The following is a 22,709-nucleotide window of genomic DNA, read 5'->3' on the forward strand; positions in this document are numbered from 1 at the left end:
TCCTGTATCAAGAGTGTGGGTGGTAATCATCTGATATCCACACTGTGGGCAGTAATCAAAGCATTATGGGGGCAATTAATGGGTCCAGGAACTGAACCCAAAATCTGTGTTCGCTAAGTTACAGTGGTAACGAATTATTCACAGATTTATTGACCAGAATAATAGTAATGGGTTTATGTAGTCATGATTTTAGCCATTAAAAATTACAGTGAAGTTTCATATGTTTATAAGTTATTTATAAAACCCAAAATGCCAGATCCCACTTATAACAAAATTCTTTGACATTTCTTGAACATTTGTGAACTGTCTCTGAATTCCTGATTTTTTTTTCGAATTCCAGCATTTAATGGAACAGGGTGTGACAATAGTCCATTAGGCAATGTTTATACTGTATTTAGTTCGGTCTGATGAGCTGGTGATGCCAACTCCCAGAGGTGCTTGTAGCCCAGCTGAAGCTGGACAGTTGGAACATCCAGCAGTCTGCTCATCTTGCTGGATGCACCATAGACGTGTTTCTCCTCCTGCATGAGATAATAATCATAGTTTGGTTGACTAGTGTCACTCTTTCCCTGTCTTCAGCAAATGATGCTGAGCTGAAGTTCTTTCCGCACTTTTGTTCTCAGACTGCTAGTAGACAGACCAAAGTTTTAGTCTACTGCCTCGTGCTGTCCAATGCTATCACGTATTAGAACGCCAGTGTGAGATGAAGTCCACAAAATGTGTAGTGTGACTTCACTTCCAATAGTCCTACCATGCCTTTGTCTGGTTTCTGACACGAGCATATAATAACTGACAGTCTTGGAGTGTCAACTGTTATATGCTTGTGTCAGAACACTTATGGGTGATTAAGAATCACTTACAATTAAGGTGTCAACTTTAGATACGTGGACACATTTGAGAGCATGGAGAATAACAAATTATTGAGTTTAAGCACCCCGTGGCTGTGGCACATATTTGCTCTGTGGCTGTGGTATTTACTTCCTCCTCGGCTGTGGTACATAACTCCTCCTATGTTTTAGTACAAACTTCCTGTGGAAGTCACTCCAGCTACTTTTTAGGGTCTATGCCACAAGTATTTCCTAGAATAATTTCACTCTCAACTTCCACTCTGCGGTTCTGGCTTTTTCTGATAAGAAATCTTTCTTTTTTATTTTCTCAATATTTCTATGATTTGTATATGTGACCTGGCTGCCAGAGAAGAGTTTGTGTCTTGCGATTAGTGAAAGGAGAATCGAGCCTTTAGTGCTCCTAGCACTGAGAGACCCACTCCAATGTAACGCCTCTTAATAATAATAATAATACTAATAATAATAATAATAATAATAATAATAATAATAATAATAATAATAATAATAATAATAATAAGAAGAAGAAGAAGAAGAAGAAGAAGAAGAATATAATAAATTGCTATTATTATATCTATTTTCCATCCTATACCAACAAATGTATTTTAGTTTTCTGATATATGTACAAAATTTTATCTCAAAATACTTTCTATTGTACCCGTTTTCATTTTTTTCTCCATTACCATTCCCCTGGCACTTCTCTACATTCCATGCCAACATCCACCCGTCATTGCACTTGCAACCTTGAAATATTCTTGCACAACGTCACTGTTTGGTGTGTTTACGTGTGCTTAATCAAAATAGTTTTTTTTTTATGAAATTTTTCCCAGCATCATGACTTTACAGTTTTTCGGAAAGTCTTGTGATGATCCTATACGTCAAAAAACGCAATCATAGTTTCACTTTGCGTTTTATACTACACACAATAAACGAGATATGTTTCTCACTCTGTGGCCTCTGCTGTATGGTTGGCACTGTGGTGTGTATTGTATGACTGGCACTGTGGTATCTATTGAATACCTGGCTCTGTTGTGTCTATTATATGACTGGAACTATGGTGTCTATTGAATACCTGGCACTGTGGTGTCTATTATATGACTGGAACTATGGTGTCTATTGAATACCTGGCACTGTGGTGTCTATTGTATGACTGGAACTGTGGTGTCTATGAATACCTGGCATTGTGGCATCTATTGAATATCTGGCACTGTGGTGTCTATTGAAGGCCTGGTACTGTGCCATCTATTAAATACTTGGTACTGTAGTGTCTACTGAATACCTGGCACTGTGGTGTCTCTTGTATTACTGGCACCGTGGTGTCCATTGTATAACTGTCACTGAATAATATCTATTGCTTTCTGTGGCAGCGGCAGAGTGTAGTGCTGACATTTGACTCTGACAGTACTTTCAGACTGACAGACCTTCAACTCTCAGTCTCCCTCACCTAAAAATTTAAGTCTGCATAAGTACGAAAGTCAAAAATTGTAGCAGCTGTTATCCCGTTCCCCTGATGAGTAATTTATTTACACTGTGATGTGTGTATTTCTCAGTGTATATAGATAAAGAGGTATATCTCAGTGTATATCCGTTGAGAGGTGTGTATATCTCAGTGTATATCCGTTGAGAGGTGTGTATATCTCAGTGTATATCCGTTGAGAGGTGTGTATATCTCAGTGTATATCCACTGAGAGGTTCAGTCATTTTGTCAAGAATACATTTCTGAAGACATTCCCCATGACACACAGCTCTGAAGATACTCCCATGACACACAGCTCTGAAGACACTCCCATGACACATAGCTCTGAAGACACTCCCATGACACACAGCTCTAAAGACACTCCCATGACACACAGCTCTGAAGACACTCCCATGACACACAGCTCTGAAGACACTCCCATGACACACAGCTCTGAAGACACTCCCATGGCACACAGCTCTGAAGACACTCCCATGGCACACAGCTCTGAAGACATTCCCATGACACACAGCTCTGAAGACATTCCCATGACACACAGCTTTGAAGACACTCCCATGACACACAGCTCTGAAGACACTCCCATGACACACAGCTCTGAAGACATTCCCATGACACACAGCTCTGAAGACACTCCCATGACACACAGCTCTGAAGACACCCCCATGACACACAGCTCTGAAGACACCCCCATGACACATAGCTCTTAAGACACTCCCCATCACACATAGCTCTGAAGACACTCCCCATGACACACAGCTCTGAAGACACTCCCCATGACACATAGCTCTGAAGACACTCCCCATGACACATAGCTCTGAAGACACTCTCCCATGACACATAGCTCTGAAGACACTCCCCATGACACATAGCTCTGAAGACACTCCCATGACACATAGCTCTGAAGACACTCCCTATGACACATAGCTCTGAAGACACTCCCATGACACATAGCTCTGAAGACACTCCCCATGACACATAGCTCTTAAGACACTCCCCATGACACATAGCTCTGAAGACACTCCCCATGACACACAGCTCTGAAGACACTCCCCATGACACATAGCTCTGAAGACACTCTCCCATGACACATAGCTCTGAAGACACTCCCCATGACACATAGCTCTGAAGACACTCCCCGTGACACACAGCTCTGAAGACACTCCCCATGACACATAGCTCTGAAGACACTCTCCCATTACACATAGCTCTGAAGACACTCTCCCATGACACTTAGCTCTGAAGACACTCCCATGACACATAGCTCTGAAGACACTCTCCCATGACACTTAGCTCTGAAGACACTCCCATGACACATAGCTCTGAAGACACTCCCATGACACATAGCTCTGAAGACACTCCCATGACACATAGCTCTGAAGACACCCCCATGACACATAGCTCTGAAGACACCCTCATGACACATAGCTCTGAAGACACTCCCATGACACATAGCTCTGAAGACACTCTCCCATGACACATAGCTCTGAAGACACCCCCATGACACATAGCTCTGAAGACACCCCCATGACACATAGCTCTGAAGACACTCCCATGACACATAGCTCTGAAGACACTCCCATGACACATAGCTCTGAAGACACTCCCCATGACACATAGCTCTGAAGACACTCTTCCATGACACATAGCTCTGAAAACACTCCCATGACACATAGCTCTGAAAACACCCCCATGACACATAGCTCTGAAGACACCCCCATGACACATAGCTCTGAAGACACTCCCCATGACACATAGCTCTGAAGACACTCCCATGACACATAGCTCTGAAAACACTCCCATGACACATAGCTCTGAAGACACTCCCATGACACATAGCTCTGAAGACACTCTCCCATGACACATAGCTCTGAAGACAACCTCCCATGACACATAGCTCTGAAGACACTCCCATGACACATAGCTCTGAAGACACTCCCATGACACATAGCTCTGAAGACACTCCCATGACACAGCTCTGAAGACACTCTTCCATGACACATAGCTCTGAAGACTCCCATGACACATAGCTCTGAAGACACTCTCCCATAACACATAGCTCTGAAGACTCTCCCATGACAAATAGCTCTGAAGACACTCCTATGACACATAGCTCTGAAGCCACCCTCCCAAGACACATAGCTCTGAAGACACTCCCATGACACATAGCTCTGCAGACACTCCTCATGACACATAGCTCTGAAGACACTCTCCCATGACACATAGCTCGGAAGACACCCCCATGACACATAGCTCTGAAGACACCCCCATGACACATAGCTCCGAAGACACTCCCATGACACATAGCTCTGAAGACACTCCCATGACACATAGCTCTGAAGACACTCCCCATGACACATAGCTCTGAAGACACTCTCCCATGACACATAGCTATGAAGACACTCCCCATGACACATAGTTCTGAAGACACTCTCCCATGACACATAGCTCTGAAGACACTCCCATGACACATAGCTCTGAAGACACTCCTCATAACACATAGCTCTGAAGACACTCTCCCATGACACATAGCTCTGAAGACACTCCCATGACACATAGCTCTGAAGACACTCCCATGACACATAGCTCTGAAGACACTCCCATGACACATAGCTCTGAAGACACCCCCATGACACATAGCTCTGAAGACACTCCCCATGACACATAGCTCTGAAGACACTCCCATGACACATAGCTCTGAAAACACTCCCATGACGCATAGCTCTGAAGACACTCCCACGACACATAGCTCTGAAGACACTCTCCCATGACACATAGCTCTGAAGACACCCTCCCATGACACATAGCTCTGAAGACACTCCCATGAAGCATAGCTCTAAAGACACTCCCATGACACATAGCTCTGAAGACACTCCCATGACACAGCTCTGAAGACACTCTTCCATGACACATAGCTCTGAAGACACTCCCATGACACATAGCTCTGAATACACCCTCCCATGACACAACTCTGAAGACACTCCCATGACACATAGCTCTGAATACACCCTCCCATGACACATAACTCTTAAGACACTCCCATGACACATAGCTCTGAATACACCCACCCATGACACATAACTCTGAAGACACGCCCCATGACACATAACTCTGAAGACATTAACCCATATGATGGTAGAAGGTATAGAAGGTAGTTGATGAGACAATTGATTGGTAGATAGTAAGAGTAGATTGGTATACATGATGGAACAGTAGACCTGTAGATAATGGTGGTAGACTGATATGATGGGAGAGTAGAGTTGTTGAGAAGAATGTGGAAAGCAGACTGGTCAGTTATATAATGGAACTAACTTTGTGGATAATAATAGAAGAGTTAACTCTTAGCACATTAGGGGTAGTGAACATAGATGGTAATGGCGCGATAGACCGATAAACAGTAATAGCGCAATAGACTTATAGATAGTATTAGTGCAATAGACCGATATATATTAATTAGAGAGTAGTATCATAAATGCTGGGTAGGATAGATGGGGACTAGAGAGGGAATGGATAGGTGAAAGAGAATAAATGAATGATTTAGACTGGAAATAGATGGAATGGTGGTGGGATGAACAGGTGGGGATGATGGCTCCGGTACGCATGGTTGGGAGGGATGGAAGGAGGGAGGTAAGCAGGGAGGGATGGAGGGAGGGGACAATCAGCAGGTGGAGGTGTGGAGACAAGTGTGTGTGTGTGTGTGTGTGTGTCTGTGTGTGTATATGTGTGTGTGTGTGTGTGTATGGTGGCTTCAGTGTAGAAGGGAACGAAATAGAGAGGGAGGGAGGGAGGGAATCAGGGAGGGAGGGGGTTAGAGACTCCACCACGTTGTTATTGTTGAGTATTCCGTCAATACCTACCTCTTGCGAGCCATGAGGAGGAGCAGGAGGAGGAGGAGGAGGTGAAGCAGAGCTCATCTCTTCAGAGGACCTCCAGCCTATTGTCTCTCGTCTCTCCCACACTCTCCATTCCCTCACTGGCACTATCTCTCATTCCACCGACCAGCTACACACACCCCCCTTCACTCTGACACTACACCACAACCACTGGCACCACAACACACGCGTTACACTGTCACCAGCACACAACAACACCAGCAAGTGATTCCGGCAACCTATCACGCAATTGGCAACCCAGCAACAACATGAAGGAAAACGGGGCTTCGCTGAGGGCAGACTCGCCTATGATTGGTCGAATACAATGTCGGCCATATTCCAGCGGCCGCTTGCAGTTTGCATAAGCATTTCCTCCTCCTTGATGTGTTTACTCTTGGGATGTGAGATTGATAAAGTGAGGATCCAACCCCTAGCTTGCCTCCGTAAGGGGTTAAAAGGGGGATGTTTTTGGTAGGGAGCGAGTTGGAGGAAAGGGTAGGTAGCACCTGGCGGTGGTGTTACAGCCTCAGAGTTCATGAGATCTGTTTAAGTCGCAGGTAAGGATCAGTGTGGGTTTACACACACACACACACACACACACACACACACACACACACACACACACACACACACACACACACACACACACACACACACACACAAACACAAACACACACACACACACACACACACACACACACACACACACACACACACACACACACACGTGTTCCCAGATGGCAAACGAGACTGCACTCTCACAGGTGATTCATAAACCACGACCACCTGCTTCCTCCCCTCGCAGGTGAACCCCTCAACCCACCCAGGTGTGGTCCCACCACCCGTCAACCCACCCATGTGTGGTTACACCACCCCTAAACCCACTCAGTTGTGGTATCACCGCCCATCAACCCACCCATGTGTGGTTCCACCACCCTTCAACCCACTCAGTTGTGGCTCCAACACCTCTCAACCCACCCAGGTGTGGATCCACCACCTCTCACTACCCTATCTACCCCATTTCCTGTCATAGTTCAACCTCTCTAAGCCATATTTTGCATTCACTATCCCTTGCAGCCCACTTCTACTCCTACATTAACCCCATTATTCCATTTTCCCATCAACAAGGGTGCCTCATACTCAGTGAAAGCGGCTTCGGTTCACAACCAAAGGACCCGGGTTCAATCTTGGGCAGTTGGAGACGAGAGGCGTGTTTCCTCACACCTTGTGCACCTTTTACCCTAGAAATAAATAGGTACCTGGGTGTGTGTTGACTGTTGAGGGTGGCATCCTGGGCGGTAGTTAATGTACCGGGGAGTAGGTGGGCTTTTAAATGACCTGAGGTAGGATAACAGCATTTAGTCTGTAAATGACCTGAGGTAGGATAACAGCATTTAGTCTGTAAATGACCTGAGGTAGGATAACAGCATTTAGTCTGTAAATGACCTGAGGTAGGATAACAGCATTTAGTCTGTAAATGACGTGAGGTAGGATAACAGCATTTAGTCTGTAAATGACCTGAGGTAGGATAACAGCTTTTAGCCTTTAAGATGATGTAGGATAAGAGAATTTACCCTGTAAATTATCTTAGGTAGGTAAACAAGTTAAGATAAGATAACAGCTCTTAGTCTGTCAATGAGATGAGGTAGATTTAACTGTGCAAAAATACTTTAACTCCTGCACCACCATCATCACAATTAGCCACGCATTTCCACAATCATATGAGTGATGAGAATCATATGAGTGATGAGAATCATATAGTGATGAGAATTATATAGTGATGAGAAGCAAAAACCCGATGAGGACAAGGAAAGGCTACAGCTGGACATGAACAAATTATAGAATTTGTTAGACAAGTAGTTACTTGAGTTCAACCAATGCAGATACAAAAGGGAGAACAAGGTGTCGAGTCAGACGAACAAGTCAGACGAACATCCATTGTAACTAATGATCGTTTGAAAAATCTAAGAGTATCTTTCATGAATTTCAACAGAGAATCATTCCCGCTGGTGGCATGTAAAGAGTACGTAACCTTTATTCGGCGCATGTACACACCTTCAATAAAAGGGTACCTCCCCAACCAGCGAACCAGATGTTGAGGGTCGGACGATGGAGCCCCATCGTCAGATCAGTATCTAGGTTCAGCCAGTGAGAAGGTGGATCTGGCAATTGCAGAGATTATGTGGTTACCACTCACGTTTTCACCCTTGTCATTTCCATTCGAGAGCTGGTTGAAGCGCGGTGGTCTGCATTCTACAGGCTCCAATTCTGACTTGATTACCGTGGGGTACACTAATACCTATTGCTGTACATAGTGTATATAGTGCACATACTGCTGTTTATACTTGGTGAAGGATAATACAAGTCCTTTTTGTTCCTGGGTTGTAATAACGCCCTGTATACGATATATGTTAGGCCAATCTTCGAGCATGCAGCACCAGCAAGGAACACACACCTGATAAAACATGTTAATAATTTCCAGAGTTGAGGAAAATGAGCTTCAAGAAATGCCTGAAACAAGTGAGACCGATGACATTCGTGTACAGAATCAGAGTAGACGTGACTGCGGTAAACAAAATACTCACAGCACTTGACAGTATTCAAAGGAACTGGCGCATGGAGGTTAAAGACACAGTTGTCACAGGGTTGTCAGGGAGTATTTGTTTATCGTCAGGGTAGTCAGAAAGTGGGATGACCTAGTGGAAACAGGCTCCATACATAGCTTTAAGAACAAATATGAGAGCCCACAAGGCTAAGAAGTAAAACCAGTAAGGGACAAATTTAGAGGCAGGACCAGGAGCTGAGAAACGAATACTTGAACAACAAATAGGTAAGGACACATAAACATACATACAGACAGACAGACAGACAGAAACACACACACACACACACACACACACACACACACACACACACACATACACACACACACACAAACACACACACAACAATGCCACAGACACACGATGCGCCACGCGTAATTTGACAGCTGCGGTATCCACTCTTCGTTCCCTCTTTGCCATGTCGCAGCACATTAGGGTAATTCACACTGCCTCTCCCTCTCTCTCTCTTCATCCCTCCACCCCTACCCCCTCCCTCTCACCCCTCTCACTCCATCCCTTTCTCCCTCCCATCTCATTCTCATATACTGCGCTGGGGTCCATGGCAGTAGGGACCATGAGGACCCCCTTAACACACACACACACACACACACACATTCCAAGGTACCTTTTTACAGCATTAGAAATAACCTACTTGGTAGGCAGAAGAGTAAGGAAGAGTGATACCCGGATACCATCATAAAAGCATTCAAGGAACCAGAAACAAGGAAGAGAAGAGGACACAAACTGAAATTAGGAAGGCAAGAAAAAGAGTAAAGAGAATAATACAAAACATACTTATAAGTCTTAAAAATGGTGAATTTCTTCCAGGAGAAGGTAGCAAACGTCGCAACTTTTGGAAACTTTGATAAATATAATAACTGTGAAGGAGTGGGAAAGGGGAGCCACCACGAGTGTTGCTCGACTCTTGTAATAACAAATGTGATATTACACACTCTCTGAGCTGCCTCAAGAATTCAGGTCATTTTTTTTCCTTCTAGTGAAGATTTGCTCTTGGTAATAAAGCACATAATGCGGATTATGGTATTTAGTTGTGAAGAGGTTTCGCACAGCAGGGGCTGATAATTTCCCTGGTGGACGAAACATCTACGTAATATGATGACATAACCCTCAATGTGTGATATATTTGCATATAAGCCTATTTACATACTGTCTGTAAAATCTATCACTGTATTACTAAGACAGGTTCCTACTGCCATAATTTTATGTCATCTGCAAGCAAGGATAAGTAGGATCTGAACCCAGTTTTAGGTGTTTGCTCTACAGCAGCTACTGAACTGTTAGTGGAGTGTTGGACGGGGTTCTCATTACTCTACTGATGTTTCACAGCTCAAATTGACACCTTTTTGTATCTCACGTGTGATGGGATATTACAGGATAATATTACTAGGCTTTGTTCCACCTATGTAACTGTTGACTGTCTTCTTATAAAACAGCGTACCTACTGCGGGTGAGCTATAGTTTGTTTTATGAAATGAAGATATTGTGAAAGTGACAATTTTCTCTCTCTCTCTCTCTCTCTCTTACACACACACACACGCGCACACACATACACACACATACACACACACACACACACACACACACACACACACACACACACACACACACACACACACACACACACACACACACACAAGGATGTGAATATCATACACTGCTTGAGCACATCACAGGCAGAGAGAAGAAGTGGTGGGTCTGATAACGAAATCCAGACATCTGACTTCCAAGAAAAGCATGAGGACCACTCAGTTATATGAACTACACTGGAAGTCCTTCTGACACAAAACACTTGCATATAAACCCCCTCGCACTCTCACCAATCCCACTGTAACCCCCTGGGGCCACCTCACTCCTCCAAGAGCCACTCTTCCCTCCCCTAGCCTACTTCTCTCCCCTCATCCTCCTTCCCCTCCCTTCTTCCACACAGAAAGCTAACCTCCTTTTACCAGTCATTTTAATTCCTATAGCCATCATGCTATACTATATCTAATCTCTTTCCAAGAAGCACTGAGACCTTGCAGTCCATTTCATTTAAATCAAAAAAGGGACACAGTTGGACAATAATTTAAGACGTTGGGTTATTCCCACAGACTTTTAACAAGTCAACAGTAAGCTAATCAGAATTTCAGCGTCAAAAGATAAGAGCAGGATAAATGTGAAGCTTCAAGTGCTAGTTGCAGCTCACTAAGGTACACTTTTCTTATTATCTCTTTAGAAACTCCAGATGTCGAGAGCATACCTTAATAAGAACTGTAACTCAGTAAACATAAGAACTCAGGACGTTGTTTGGACACTCAGGACGTTGTCTGGACACTCCGAACGTTGTTTGGACACTCAGAATGTTGTTTGACACTCAGAACGTTGTTTGGACACTCCGAACGTTGTTTGGACACTCAGGACGTTGTTTGGACACTCAGAACGTTGTTTGACACTCAGAACGTTGTTTAAACACTTAGAACGTTGTTTGGACACTCAGAACGTTGTTTGAACACTCAGAACGTTGTTTGAACACTTAGAACGTTGTTTGGACACTCAGAACGTTGTTTGAACACTCAGAACGTTGTTTGAACACTTAGAACGTTGTTTGAACACTCAGAACGTTGTTTGAACACTCAGAATGTTGTTTGGACACTCAGAACGTTGTTTGGACGCTTAGAACATTGTTTGAACACTCAGAATGTTGTTTGGACACTCAGAACGTTGTTTGAACACTCAGAACGTTGTTTGAACACTTAGAACATTGTTTGGACACTCAGAACGTTGTTTGAACACTCAGAACGTTGTTTGAACACTTAGAACGTTGTTTGAACACTCAGAACGTTGTTTGAACACTCAGAATGTTGTTTGGACACTCAGAACGTTGTTTGGACGCTTAGAACATTGTTTGAACACTCAGAATGTTGTTTGGACACTCAGAACGTTGTTTGAACACTTAGAACGTTGTTTGAACACTTAGAACGTTGTTTGAACACTCAGAACGTTGTTTGAACACTCAGAATGTTGTTTGGACACTCAGAACGTTGTTTGGACGCTTAGAACATTGTTTGGACACTCAGAACGTTGTTTGAACACTCAGAACGTTGTTTGGACGCTTAGAACATTGTTTGGACACTCAGAACGTTGTTTGAACACTTAGAACGTTGTTTGGACACTCAGAACGTTGTTTGAACACTCAGAACGTTGTTTGAACACTTAGAACGTTGTTTGGACACTCAGAACGTTGTTTGAACACTCAGAACGTTGTTTGAACACTTAGAACGTTGTTTGAACACTCAGAACGTTGTTTGAACACTCAGAATGTTGTTTGGACACTCAGAACGTTGTTTGAACACTCAGAATGTTGTTTGGACACTCAGAACGTTGTTTAAACACTCAGAACGTTGTTTGAACACTTAGAACGTTGTTTGGACACTCAGAACGTTGTTTGAACACTTAGAACGTTGTTTGGACACTCAGAACGTTGTTTGAACACTCAGAACGTTGTTTGAACACTCAGAACGTTGTTTGAACACTTAGAACGTTGTTTGGACACTCAGAACGTTGTTTGGACACTCAGAACGTTGTTTGAACACTCAGAACGTTGTTTGGACACTCAGAACGTTGTTTGAACACTTAGAACGTTGTTTGAACACTCAGAACGTTGTTTGGACACTCAGAACGTTGTTTGGACACTCAGAACGTTGTTTGAACACTTAGAACGTTGTTTGAACACTTAGAACGTTGTTTGGACACTCAGAACGTTGTTTGGACACTCAGAACGTTGTTTGAACACTCAGAACGTTGTTTGAACACTTAGAACGTTGTTTGAACACTCAGAACGTTGTTTGGACACTTAGAACGTTGTTTGAACACTTAGAACGTTGTTTGAACACTTAGAACGTTGTTTGGACACTCAGAACGTTGTTTGGACACTCAGAACGTTGTTTGGACACTCAGAACGTTGTTTGGACACTCAGAACGTTGTTTGGACACTCAGAACGTTGTTTGAACACTTAGAACGTTGTTTGAACACTCAGAACGTTCTTTAGACGCTCAGAACGTTTAGACGCTTAGAAGGTTTAGACGCTCAGAACGTTATTTAGACACTCAAAACGTTGTTTAGACGCTCAGAACGTTTTTTAACGCTCAGAACGTTGTTTAGACACTCAGAACGTTGTTTAGACGATCAGAACGTTGTTTAGACGGTCAGAACGTTGTTTAGAAGGTTAGAACGTTGTTTAGACGCTCAGAAAGTTGTTTAGACGCTCAGAAAGTTGTTTAGACGCTCAGCACGTTGTTTGAACAACCTATTACTGAACATTAACGTGATGTTAAATATGGTCAAGACGATTCTGCCATTTCTCAACACATGAAACATTGGAGTCACAAAATCATACAGAATTATGTCTTAATTACTCACAATAGCGATTGCTAATACAAGGGGAAAAAATGATCGATTCAACTTAAGAAAAATGTCAGGCTTTCCATGGAACACTGAAGGTAAACTGAAGGAACACATACCTGCACCATGTGTTCATGTGCCCTGAGCCATGTGCCCTGAGTCATGTGCCCTGAGTCATGTGCCCTGAGTCATGTGCCCTGAGTCATGTGGCCTGAGTTATGACTACACGTGTCGTCAGTGTCACTGCCTCTTAATTTTTATTTTGTTGTCACCCGACTAACTACTTCGGTATATGCTGCTTCTGTCCCATGTGCATTCTCTTGATGAGGATCCCGGTTGGAGCCGAAATATACAATCAGTTTCCATTGAAATTTTGTTATCAACATGTGGGATATATGTCAACAATGTAGATAAATTTAAAACGGCTTCAGGAAGAAATCCAAATATTCTTCCTTGAAGCCTTTTATCCACTTCTCCGAGGCTGTGGGTCTCACACACACACACACACACACACACACACACACACACACACACACACACACACACACACACACACACACACACACACACACACACAAATATATATATATATATATATATATATATATATATATATATATATATATATATATACAGTGGACCCCCGGTTAACGATATTTTTTCATTCCAGAAGTATGTTCAGGTGCCAGTACTGACCGAATTTTTTCCCATAAGGAATATTGTGAAGTACGTTAGTCCATTTCAGACCCCCAAACATACACGTACAAACGCACTTACATAAATACACTTACATAATTGGTCGCATTTGGAGGTGATCGTTAAGCGGGGGTCCACATATATATGTCGTGCCGAATAGGCAGAACTTGCGATCTTGGCTTAAATAGCAACGCTCATCTTGACATATAGGACAAGTGAAAATTTGTGTATGCAATAATTTCGCCAAAAGCATTCTGAACCTAACGAAAAAAATATATTTGTTTGTGTTTGTTTAGTACTAAATTACTGTAAACGTATTTAAAATATATTTAGTTGGGTTAGGCTAAAATAAATTGCTCTTGTTATAATAAGGTTAGGCAAGTTTTCTAAGATTCTTTTGGTGCAAAATTAAAAATTTTTACATCAACATTAATGAAAAAAATATATCTTTAAACGTATAAGAGAAAATTTCAGAAAGGAATTAATTTTAAATGAGCTCTTGCTAATTGACCAGTTTTACATATTCGGCACGACAGACATATATATATATATATATATATATATATATATATATATATATATATATATATATATATATATATATATATATATATATATATATGTCGTGCCGAATATGTAAAACTGTTCAATTAGCAAGAACTCATTTAAAATTAAGTCCTTTCTAAAATTTTCTTTTATACGTTTAAAGATATATTTTTTTCATTAATGTTAATGTAAAAATTTACAATTTTGCACCAAAAGGAACTTAGAAAACTTACCTAACCTTATTATAACAAGCGCAATTTATTTTAGCCTAACCTAACTAAATATATTTTAGATTTATTTACAATAATTTAATACTAAACAAACGCAGTGAAATATATTTTTTTCGTTAGGTTCAGAATGATTTTGGCGAAATTATTGCATACACAAATTTTCACTTGTCCTATATGGCAAGATGAGCGTTGCTATTTAAGCCAAGATCGCAAGATCTGCCTATTCGGCACGACATATATATATATATATATATATATATATATATATATATATATATATATATATATATATATATATAATAAATTATTTTAAACTTACCTAAAATATATTTAGTTGGATTAGGCTAAATTAAATTGTGCTTGTTATAAGAAGATTAGGTAAGTTTTCTAAGGTTCTCTTGGTACAAAATTATTAATTTTTACATTAACAAATTTAAAAAATATATCTTAAAACGTATAATAGAAAATTTTACAAAGGATTTAATTTTAAAGGAGTTTATGCTAATTGATCAGTTTTACCTATTCGGCACGATATATATATAATATGTGTGAGTGTGTGTGAATTTTTATGAAATATAATGCACAACAAACCCACAATAGAGTGGCTGGAACAATTCCCAACTAAAGCAAGATAGCATGACTAGAACAAGCCACAACAAATCCACAATACCATGACTGGAACAATTAACTTCTAACAACAATACAGTGACTGGAACCATCCACAAGTAATCCACAATAGCGTTACTAGAACAAATTAATGGTGAAGAATTTGTTTAGTGCAACAGTTGGTTGAGTTGTGCCGGCCGTCAGGGGAAGCGGGAAGGGAGGAAAGAGGAGAAGATGGATGGGGAGGGGATGGAAAAGGAAGGAAGAGGAAGGGAATAAAATGAGAGGAGTTAGGTGAGGAAGTGCTGGAGAGGAACCCTTTAGTTTCAAGAGTGAGTATTACAAGACTCTGAAGACACTTCCCCTCCGGTGAACACACAGCGATGAGCTTACAGCAATGTTCTTCGCAGGCAGAAATATGACAGCAGTAATGCAGTGACAATAAATATCCAAGAAATAAAGGCTGCAGAGGCAGCAGGCAGAGCTAGGGACTAAGATCATGGAGATACACACTGGGAGAACTGAGAGCCACACTGGCAACCCAGAGATATGGAGAGACAAGTTACTAGACTGAGAGAACTGGGATCCTCACCACATGAAGAAACTACCATAATGAAGGACCTCGGAAATCAACTAGATTAGCACCGAAGAACCGGCAGAGATCGATCTATTCATTTCCTTCATGGCTGAAGGAGACTCGAACCTACGAACCTTAGGACAAGGTACGCAGTGCTTTACCAATCTACCCACACTGGACAGTACCTTGGCGTGTAGCATGTGCTACACGTTTGATCCAAGGCAGCCAGCTGTCAGGGAGAAGGCTTACAGCTTTTCATCTCATCCTCTGCATGCATCAGCCTTACTAGAGATTTTAACAACGCAAGGAATTCGCCTGCTCTCGCGAATTCCTTGCATATATGTATATATATATATATATATATATATATATATATATATATATATATATATATATATATATATATATATATATATATATATATCAGTAAAGAGATAAACATTATCTCTACGCCCACAGCACAACTCCAACCTGCAAACTCTGTATCAGAGAACACAGTACCTTGCCACGGAGCCAGACCCCAGATAAGTCTGGGTGCCTAGCCGGAACTAAACAATGTTTCCCCATACCCCGGGGCACTAGGCTTGTTTTGAAAGTTATTTCATCCAATCCTGCCACATGCAGTGGACAACTAAAGAGATTTGAAATGCTTAACAATTCGCAACAATTACATTGCTGTGGGCGTAGAGATAATGTTTGTAAATAATTTCTCCTGTTTGCGAATTGTTAAGCAGATATATATATATATATATATATATATATATATATATATATATATATATATATATATATATATATATATATATATATATATATATATATATATATATATATATATATATATATATATATATATATATATATATATTTCAATAAGTCGGCCGTCTCCCACCGAGGCAGGGTGACCCAAAAAAGAAAGAAAATCCCCAAAAAGAAAATACTTTCATCATCATTCAACACTTTCACCACACTCGCATATTATCACTGTTTTTGCAGAGGTGCTCAGAATACAACAGTTTAGAAGCATATACGTATAAAGATACACAACATATCCCTCCAAACTGCCAATATCCCAAACCCCTCCTTTAAAGTGCAGGCATTGTACTTCCCATTTCCAGGACTCAAGTCCGACTATATGAAAATAACCGGTTTCCCTGAATCCCTTCACTAAATATTACCCTGCTAACACTCCAACAGATCGTCAGGTCCCAAGTACCATTCGTCTCCATTCACTCCTATCTAACACGGTCATGCACACTTGCTGGAAGTCCAAGCCCCTCGCCCACAAAACCTCCTTTACCCCCTCTCTCCAACCATTTCGAGGACGACCCCTACCCCGCCTTCCTTCCCCTATAGATTTAAATGCTTTCCATATCATTCTACTTTGATCCATTCTCTCTAAATATATATATATATATATATATATATATATATATATATATATATATATATATATATATATACATATATATATATACATTTTTATATTATTATCACACTGGCCGATTCCCACCAAGGCAGGGTGGCCCGAAAAAGAAAAACTTTCACCATCATTCACTCCATCACTGTCTTGCCAGAAGGGTGCTTTACACTACAGTTTTTAAACTGCAACATTAACACCCCTCCTTCAGAGTGCAGGCACTGTACTTCCCATCTCCAGGACTCAAGTCCGGCCTGCCGGTTTCCCTGAATCCCTTCATAAATGTTACTTTGCTCACACTCCAACAGCACGTCAAGTATTAAAAACCATTTGTCTCCATTCACTCCTATCAAACACGCTCACGCATGCCTGCTGGAAGTCCAAGCCCCTCGCACACAAAACCTCCTTTACCCCCTCCCTCCAACCCTTCCTAGGCCGACCCCTACCCCGCCTTCCTTCCACTACAGACTGATACACTCTTGAAGTCATTCTGTTTCGCTCCATTCTCTCTACATGTCCGAACCACCTCAACAACCCTTCCTCAGCCCTCTGGACAACAGTTTTGGTAATCCCGCACCTCCTCCTAACTTCCAAACTACGAATTCTCTGCATTATATTCACACCACACATTGCCCTCAGACATGACATCTCCACTGCCTCCAGCCTTCTCCTCGCTGCAACATTCATCACCCACGCTTCACACCCATATAAGAGCGTTGGTAAAACTATACTCTCATACATTCCCCTCTTTGCCTCCAAGGACAAAGTTCTTTGTCTCCACAGACTCCTAAGTGCACCACTCACTCTTTTTCCCTCATCAATTCTATGATTCACCTCATCTTTCATAGACCCATCCGCTGACACGTCCACTCCCAAATATCTGAATACGTTCACCTCCTCCATACTCTCTCCCTCCAATCTGATATTCAATCTTTCATCACCTAATCTTTTTGTTATCCTCATAACCTTACTCTTTCCTGTATTCACCTTTAATTTTCTTCTTTTGCACACCCTACCAAATTCATCCACCAATCTCTGCAGCTTCTCTTCAGACTCTCCCAAAAGCACAGTGTCATCAGCAAAGAGCAGCTGTGACAACTCCCACTTTGTGTGTGATTCTTTATCTTTTAACTCCACGCCTCTTGCTAAGACCCTCGTATATATATATATATATATATATATATATATATATATATATATATATATATATATATATATATATATATATATATATATATATATATATATATATATATATATATATATATATATATATATATGTCGTGCCGAATATGCAAAATTGGTCAATTAGTAAGAACTCATTTAAAATTAAGTCCTTTCTAAAATTTTCTCTTATACGTTTAAAGATATATTTTTTTCATTAATGTTAATGTAAAAAAAAATTAATTTTGCTCCAAAAGAATCTTAAAAAACTTACCTAACCTTATTATAACAAGAACAATTTATTTTAGCCTAACCCAACTAAATATATTTTAGATTTGTTTACAATAATTTAATACTAAACAAACACAGTGAAATATATTTTTTTCGTTAGGTTCAGAATGATTTTGGCGAAATTATTGCATACACAAATTTTCACTTGTCCTATATGGCAAGATGAACGTTGCTATTTAAGCCAAGATCGCAAGTTCTGCCTATTCGGCACGACATATATATATATATATATATATATATATATATATATATATATATGTCGTGCCGAATAGGCAGAACTTGCGATATTGGTTTAAATAGCAACGTTCATCTTGCCATATAGGACAAGCGAAAATTTGTGTATGCAATAATTTCGCCAAAATCATTCTGAACCTAACGAAAAAAATATATTTCATTGTGTTTGTTTAGTATTAAATTATTGTAAACAAATCTAAAATATATTTAGTTGGGTTAGGCTAAAATAAATTGTTCTTGTTATAATAAGGTTAGGTAAGTTTTCTAAGATTCTTTTGATGCAAAATTAAAAATTTTTACATTAACATTAATGAAAAAAATATATCTTTAAACGTATAAGAGAAAATTTTAGAAAGGACTTAATTTTAAATGAGTTCTTGCTAATTGGCCAGTTTTACATATTCGGCACGACATATATATACATATATATATATATATATATATATATATATATATATATATATATATATATATATATATATATATATATATATATATATATATATATATATATATATATATATATATATATATATATATATATATATATATATATATATACATATATATATATATATATATATATATATATATATATATATATATATATATATATATATATATATATACACACACATATATATATACATACGCACCTGTTGTAATGAAAACATGCCAACACTAAAGTAATTCTACAAGTAGACTCAAAATCCATAACTGAAGCCATCAGCTTTAAATAACCCAGGTGCAAGATAGTTCAGGGTATTTATAGAGAGGCAGGAGGTAATCACTAGGATATTGTGCCAATTTGGGATCCCCTGGTAAGTAATGTGCTATGACATGCACACTGTATATACCTTTATCGCTGTGCACTTTATATACCACTACCGTCGTGTAGGTACTTTATATACCACTACTGCTGTGTACTCTACCACTACTGCCATGTACTTCACCACTACCGCCATGTACTGTACCACTACCGCCATGTACTGTACCACTACCGCCATGTACTGTACCACTACTGTCATGTACTGTACCACTACTGCCATGTACTCTACCACTACCGCCATATACTGTACCACTACTGCCATGTACTGTACCACTACTGCCATGTACTCTACCACTACCGCCATATACTGTACCACTACTGCCATGTACTGTACCACTACCGCCATGTACTGTACCACTACCGCCATGTACTGTACCACTACTGTCATGTACTGTACCACTACTGCCATGTACTGTACCACTACCGTCATATACTGTACCACTACTGCCATGTACTGTACCACTACCGCCATGTACTGTACCACTACTGTCATGTACTGTACCACTACTGTCATGTACTGTACCACTACTGCCATGTACTCTACCACTACCGCCATATACTGTACCACTTCTGCCATGTACTGTACCACTACTGTCATGTACTGTACCACTACTGTCATGTACTGTACCACTACTGCCATGTACTGTACCACTACTGCCATGTACTGTACCACTACTGTCATGTACTGTACCACTACTGTCATGTACTGTACCACTACTGCCATGTACTCTACCACTACCGCCATATACTGTACCACTTCTGCCATGTACTGTACCACTACTGCCATGTACTGTACCACTACTGCTATGTACTGTACCACAACCGCCATGTACTGTACCACTACTGCCATGTACTGTACTACTACCGCCATGTACTATACCACTACTGCCATGTTCTGTACTACTACCGCCATGTACTGTACCACTACCGTCATGTACTGTACTACTACCGCCATGTACTGTACCACTACTGTCATGTACTATACCACTACCGCCATGTACTGTACCACTACCGCCATGTACTGTACCACTACCGCCATGTACTGTACTACTACCGCCATGTACTATACCACTACCGCCATGTACTGTACTACTACCGCCATGTACTGTACCACTACTGTCATGTACTATACCACTACTGCCATGTACTGTACCACTACCGCCATGTACTGTACCACTACCGCCATGTACTGTACCACTACCGCCATGTACTGTACTACTACCGCCATGTACTATACCACTACTGCCATGTACTGTACCACTACCGCCATGTACTGTACCACTACTGCCATGTACTGTACCACTACTGCCATGTACTATACCACTACTGCCATGTACTGTACCACTACCGCCATGTACTGTACCACTACCGCCATGTACTGTACCACTACCGTCATGTACTGTACCACTACCGCCATGTACTGTACCACTACCGCCATGTACTGTACCACTACCGCCATGTACTGTACCACTACCGTCATGTACTGTACCACTACCGCCATGTACTGTACCACTACCGCCATGTACTGTACCACTACTGCCATGTACTGTACCACCACCGCCATGTACTGTACCGCTACTGCCATGTAGTGTACCACTTCTGCCATGTACTGTAACACTACTGTCATGTACTGTACCACTACTGCCATGTACTGTACCACTACCGCCATATACTGTACCTCTACCGCCATATACTGTACCACTACTGCCATGTACTGTACCATTACTGCCATGTACTGTACCACTACCACCATGCACTGTACCACTACTGCCATGTACTGTACCACAACCGCCATGTACTGTACTACAACCGTCATGTACTGTACCACTACTGCCATGTACTGTACCACTACTGCCATGTACTGTACCACTACTGCCATGTTCTGTACCACAACCGCCCTGTACTGCACTACTACTGCCATGTACTGTACCACTACTGCCATGTACTGTACCACTACTGCCATGTACTGTACCACTACCGCCATGTACTGTACCACTGCCGTCATGTACTGTACCACTACTGACATGCACTGTACCACTACCGCCATGTACTGTACCACTGCCGTCATGTACTGTACCACTACTGCCATGTACTGTACCACTACTGCCATGTACTGTACCACTACTGCCATGTTCTGTACCACAACCGCCATGTACTGCACTACTACTGCCATGTACTGTACCACTACTGCCATGTACTGTACCACTACTGCCATGTACTGTACCACTACCGCCATGTACTGTACCACTGCCGTCATGTACTGTACCACTACTGACATGCACTGTACCACTACCGCCATGTACTGTACCACTGCCGTCATGTACTGTACCACTACTGCCATGCACTGTACCACTACCGCCATGTACTGTACCAGTACTGCCATGTACTGCACCACTTCTGCCATGTACTCTACCACTACCGCCATGTACTGCACCCCTACTGTTATGTATTGTACCATTACTGTCAAGTACTGTACCACTACTGCAATATACTGTACCACTACAACCATGTACTGTACAACTACCGCCATGCACTGTACCAATACCGCCATGTACTGTACCACTACTGTCATGTACTGTACCACTACTGTCAAGTACTGTACCACTACTGTCAAGTACTGTACCACTACTGCAATATACTGTACCACTACTGTCATGTACTGTACCACTACTGCCATGTACTGTACCACTACCGCCATGTACTGTACAACTACCACCATGGACTGTACCATTACCGCCATGTACTGTACCACTACTGTCATGTACTGTACCACTACTGTCAAGTACTGTACCACTACTGCAATATACTGTACCACTACTGTCATGTACTGTACCACTACTGCCATGTACTGTACCACTACCGCCATGTACTGTACAACTACCACCATGGACTGTACCATTACCGCCATGTACTGTACCAC

At 41.2% G+C, this 22,709-nt stretch overlaps 1 protein-coding gene across 2 annotated transcripts in view; it reads right to left on the reverse strand.

Annotated features, from left to right (window-relative positions):
* Positions 1-22,709, reverse strand: part of Sh (Potassium voltage-gated channel protein Shaker) — a 579,183-nt gene that overhangs the window by 544,762 nt on the left and 11,712 nt on the right. Inside the window, exon 1 of one of the 2 annotated variants that reach the window (XM_070097968.1) lies at positions 6,177-6,404. The exons of the other annotated variant lie outside the window; for it this stretch is intronic. Coding sequence (XP_069954069.1) covers positions 6,177-6,190 — 14 coding nt within the window. The 5' untranslated portion in view covers positions 6,191-6,404. Of the gene's footprint in view, positions 1-6,176; positions 6,405-22,709 lie in introns of those variants that run through there. 2 annotated transcript variants of the gene reach the window in all.

The sequence above is a fragment of the Cherax quadricarinatus genome, chromosome 60 (assembly GCF_038502225.1).
Source record: "Cherax quadricarinatus isolate ZL_2023a chromosome 60, ASM3850222v1, whole genome shotgun sequence".
Lineage (NCBI taxonomy): Eukaryota > Metazoa > Arthropoda > Malacostraca > Decapoda > Parastacidae > Cherax > Cherax quadricarinatus.